At 38.0% G+C, this 5,193-nt stretch overlaps 1 protein-coding gene across 3 annotated transcripts; it reads left to right on the plus strand.

Moving 5' to 3' along the window:
- The first annotated feature begins 218 nt into the window (after positions 1 to 218).
- On the plus strand, positions 219 to 4,919 carry LOC145555993 (putative disease resistance protein RGA3). 3 transcript variants are annotated; one of them, XM_081617692.1, is made up of 3 exons: positions 219 to 3,372; positions 3,882 to 4,121; positions 4,335 to 4,919. In XM_081617692.1, the coding sequence occupies exon 1, from the start codon at positions 392 to 394 to the stop codon at positions 1,673 to 1,675; it is 1,284 nt and encodes a 427-aa protein (XP_081473818.1). In that variant the 5' UTR covers positions 219 to 391; the 3' UTR covers positions 1,676 to 3,372; positions 3,882 to 4,121; positions 4,335 to 4,919. The 3 variants fall into 3 exon arrangements, with proteins under 3 accessions (XP_081473818.1, XP_081473816.1, XP_081473817.1); XM_081617690.1 differs by having other exon boundaries at positions 1,688 to 3,372; XM_081617691.1 differs by lacking the exon at positions 3,882 to 4,121 and having other exon boundaries at positions 1,688 to 3,372.
- Positions 4,920 to 5,193: the final 274 nt, after the last annotated feature.

Below are 5,193 nucleotides of genomic sequence, written 5' to 3' on the forward strand. Positions count from 1 at the left end.
CTGTCACTTATTACTATCAACTATGTTATTTGGAATCTTCATTTTATCTCAAGTACTTTGTGTTAGATCCTTGACAATCTAAGGGTATAGACATCGTTTGGACTAAAATCATGGATTTGAACACGTACTTATCTACAACACTAGTACCGAGTCCATGCTATCACTAGTTCACTACCATAATAAACATGGAAAAGTCGAAGCAATATAGCTACCTGGCCTTTGAATCCCTATCATGTTATCACTACCAAATAACACGTACTTATCAATGACGCGTTGAAATGTCAAATTATTGAATCAATTATTGCATAAGCATTGATGTTATTGAACACCATCTTTGCATCTTCTATCACACTTGTTCATTTTCTCTCTAAAAAAATCCCTGCAACCAAAAATGGATGTTGGAACAATCATGGCTGTTGCTCAAACTTTGGTTACAGCGCTGCAGTATACTCATCAGCTCAATGACATCTGCTCCATCATTGGCTACAAATCCAAACTTCAGAGGCTTAGTGGTACCGTCGCTAAAATCGAGTCTGTGCTCGAAGATGCTGAGGCCAAGCAAGGGTTGTCTAAGCAGGAACAACTATATATTCAAGATCTCAAAGATGCAGTTTACGACGCCGATGATCTGTTTGATGAGTTTGTCACACTTGCTGAGCAGAATAAGCGCACTAAGGGCATCAACAAGTTTCGTGTCCTTTCTCTTTTTACCAAGCTTGGTACTGCTTACAATATGACTCAAGGGGTTAAAAAGATTGAAGAAAAGTTGAATGCTATTGTTTTTAATAATCAATTCAACTTGAAAATTGATCCTAATCCTATTAAGAATCGAAGGCTCGAGACAAGTTCTTATGTGGATGAAGCTGATATCATTGGCCGAGAGCTTGATTTGGAGAAAATTGTTAATGTATTGCTCAATACTAATGACCAAGTAAACATTTCTTTCCGTTTCCTTTCTATTGTGGGGATTGCTGGGTTGGGGAAAACTGCTCTTGCCCAACTCGTGTATAATGATGCAAGGGTCATAGCCACGTTTTCTCCGAGGTTGTGGACTTGTGTCGCGGATGAAAATCAGGAGTTGCTAGACGTACAAGGGGTTCTTAGTAAAATTCTAGCTTCAGCTACAGATCATAAGAACCATAAGAAATACGAGGGTTGTACCATGGATGGGTTGCAAAGCCAACTTCGAGCAAAACTTGCTGGAAAAAAATTCTTGCTTGTTTTGGATGATGTATGGACTGAAAATTATGAGCGATGGCATACATTGACACAATCTTTTATGGAAGCTGGTGAGAAAGGAAGCTGTATTGTGGTAACTACACGTTCACGGGAGACCGCAAGAATTATTGGAGGCAGTCTAACACATGAGCTGCTAGGCCTGTCAAAGGAAGATTCATGGTGTTTGTTCAAAAAGGCAGCATTTAGCCCAAATCATTCAAACCTTCCTAGAGACTTGGTCAAAATTGGCCAAGATATTGTTGAGGAATGTGCTAATGTTCCCCTTGCAATTAGAGTGTTGGGAAGTCTTCTGTTTGGCCAAGAACAAAATAAGTGGCATTCAATTCAGAAGCTGGGATTAGCAAAAGTTAATGGAAAAGAAAACAGCATCATGCCTACATTGAAGTTGAGTTACTATCAACTTGAACCCCCATTGAAGAGTTGTTTCAGCTATTGAGCAGTGTTCCCTAAAGATTTCGAGATGGAGAAGGATACATTGATTAGGCTTTGGATGGCACAAGGCTACATCCCGTTAAATGATTCTCAAAGCCCGGAAGATCTTGCGGAGGAGTATTTCTCGATTTTATTGCGAAGGTGTTTCTTCCAAGACATTAAGAAAGATGAAAATTGTAATGTTATGTCATGTAAAATACATGATTTGATGCATGATGTTGCTCAAGAAGTTGTGGGAAAGGAAATCTGTAGAGTGGAAACCATGAATGGGGATGTGGACAAAAAAGTTCGCCATCTCTCTCTTATACAAAGCAAATCCACAAATTATGTTTCTAGTAAGAGCCATGTGCGTTCTTATCTTCAATTCGGAGAGTCGTGTAGAGATGTCAAGAAAATGGATCAGCTTTGTTTGGAATCATTACTTGCTAATTGGAAGTTTTTAAGGGCATTATGCTTGAGTAGTTCAGAGATTAAGAGTTTGCCGGCCTCAATTGGTGATCTGATACATTTGAGATATTTAGACCTGTCATACAATGTTGATCTAGAAGTTCTTCATGGGTCCGTCACAAAACTATGTAATCTTCAGACTTTAATCTTAAAATGGTGTACAAAATTAAAAGAGTTGCCGAAAGATTTGAGCAAGCTGGTTAAGCTAAGGGTCTTAGATTTACAAAATTGTTATGAGCTGAATCATATGCCAAAGGGTATGGGTGATTTGACTTGCCTTCACACTCTTAATTGGTTTGTGTTGGGGAAACCGAATTCACGTAAAAACAAATTGTTTGATGTACTGGAAGATCTAAAAGCGCTAAAGAATCTAAAAGGTTATCTTGAAATCGGCATCCATTTCATGAAGACCACTGCAACAGCTTGTAAGATAAATGGTGAAGAGGAGGGAGGGTGCTTGGGAAACAAGGAACATCTGAACCATGTGTTCTTTGATTTCAGTTATGGTGAGGAAAAGGAAAGGAAGGAGTATGATGAAGCAGTGATGGAAGTGTTGCAGCCACTTAATTCTAGTCTCAAGAGGATCACAGTGGGCATCGACTTCAATGAGAGATTAGTAATAATACCAATATCAGGGGCATCGACTTCTTCAACTGATGACCTTGGTCCCAAACTAAGGGAAATTAGAACAGACAATGTGGCGTGGCTTAATTCACTGCCCATGGACTCTTATCGGGGTGTTGCAAAGCTGAACATAGGGTGGGACAGGAAGGTGGAGAGTTTAGGTGAAGTTAGGGAGGTGTTCCACAGTTGCTCGTCTTCTCTACAATCCTTGAGTATTGGATATTGCGACAACTTAAAAAGTATTGTGTGTGGAGGATTAGAGCAACTCTGTGCCTTGGAGGATTTAGAAATTAGACGTTGCCCTGATCTGAGTCAATCAGAAGAAATAATGAGAGTGCATTCCTTTTGTCAATCCCTCTGCTCCTTGATATTGTTTGATCTCCCTCTGGTAGAATTGCCCGATTGGATACAGTACTTGAAGGCCATACAAACCCTTAAAATTTTCAATTGTAAAAGTCTGAAATGTATGCCAAGTTGGATGTCTAAACTCACCTCGCTTAGAGCACTTCAGCTCACATGGTGTTCATCAAGCCTCAAAGAAAGATGCCAACGTTCAACTGGAGAGGATTGGCCCCATATTAAACACATCCCTTACTTTGTTTCACTCTAAAATATGTACATTGTGATAAGGTAATATAATTTTGTCATCTTTATTTTATAAAAATCAAAGTCTATTCTTCAGAATTGCATTGCTCCATTATTTGCATCAAATGTAGCTTAGTTGCTGAGTTCCCTTTCATATATCCGTATTTGAATTTAATTTTAGTGTTACTTGGATCTGATTTTTGATTTTATGGTTATCTGAAATATAGTGTAGACTGCTTGCTTTTTCCATCATGATCTACTTGCTGACTGCTGCTGGTTGTATCTCAAGATGCTCTTAGTTTTCATTATCCATGTAGAAAGATGTACGGATCAAATATACTCTCAAAAACATCTTGTATTATTAAAGAAGCAAATTAATTCAGCCTCTTATAACTTACTCTTGATTATGCTACCATGCTTCCAACTTGTCTCTGGGGTTTTGAGAGTAGAACTTGTCTCTGCGTTTTGGGAGTAGAACTTGTCTCGGCGTTTTGAGAGTAGAAGTTTCAGTTCTGAGAGTATAATTTAATTTGTTTTACTTCTTGCTAATGCAGTCTGCAATGGAGGGAGATGGATCGATCTGGGGAGTTTTGTACTTCTGCCAAATTTAAGGAAGTGTTCCCTAGGCACTCATTACCAAATGTCCCAGACTAGAGCATTTTTGAAGTATAGAGCATCATCTGTCTAGGAATCTTGGGCTAATATATGACTCAATCAAGGAGCCTAACTCGCGTTTTTGGCCTATATGTTTCTTCAAGACTGACTGAGTTGCTGCTAACTCCTACCAGAAAATAGTAATGTTTTATATTTGCATGACATTACTTTTCAAATTTTCTTGCATTTTTTTGTCCCTTTTCCAAGTAGTATAAGCTGAGGTTGCTGCTGTTACCATGCTTTCAACTTGTCTTCGGGGTTTTGACAGTAGAAGTTTTAGTACTTTAACATTGGCAACATGACTATTATATCTTGGGGTTTTGAGAGTATAACTTGTCTCTGTATTATTCCAGATAAATTTGGTGTTAGAAGGAGCTTCACGGAGAGCCATGTCTCGCCTCGTTGCAGCATTGAAGTGAGAATATGCTCCGTATATGTTAGTATTAATTTACTACATGGCACTATGGCAGCTAAGTTAATTATATGTTCTTTTGCTTGAGTTGAAAATTAATTCTTGCATCATTGTGAAATTTCTTCTGGCAAAGTTCCTTAAAACAAAGTTTCTCTCCCACCAGATACTTGTGATACATTTTTGTATTACACTTACTATTTTAAACATCCTTGCTGATGAGTAGATGGAGCATTATGTCAGCTAAAGTATTTCTCATGCACCCTGACATAACAATGAAAATGATGCGGTGCTAATGTATTTGCTGCGCTATGCTTAATAATACTGATAATTTCTTTGAAGGTTGAAGCTTGGACCGGGGCTAAGTGGCTAACACAACTGTATAGTTGTTTTTTGATAATTTCTTATGACCCAAAGGTCTTGAAGTTTACCGCTTTTGTGTATGCTAGTATGGTAGTTTTTGTATTGCTAGGCCTTAAATCTCTTTTTTGCTCATCAAAAATAAAAGTTGATCCACTTTTTTTTTGTTTTTTTTAAATTATCTTCTCACCTTACATTTTTAGCAAGCCCCAATTTCTCAATTGAGATACTAGTCAATTGAGATACTAGGTTTGTTTTTCAAACGGCGTTTTCACAATTATTTAGACATTGTAGCGGGCCTCATTGGCTCATTGCTAGTTATGTGAGAAATTAACATGTGATGAGATGACATAAATTTTTTCCTTTGTTACCTCCATCATCTTCATCCTTCCATCTTCCTTTCTTAATACGTTCTCATCAACATCCCCAAGACCCCACTAACA

The sequence above is a fragment of the Chenopodium album genome, chromosome 8 (assembly GCF_948465745.1).
Source record: "Chenopodium album chromosome 8, dcCheAlbu1.1, whole genome shotgun sequence".
Classification (NCBI taxonomy): Eukaryota; Viridiplantae; Streptophyta; class Magnoliopsida; order Caryophyllales; family Amaranthaceae; genus Chenopodium; species Chenopodium album.

Coding starts and splice junctions, on each gene's coding strand:
- LOC145555993 (XM_081617690.1), top strand. CDS start 1,700: ATGGAGAAGGATACATTGATTAGGCTTTGGATGGCACAAGGCTACATC.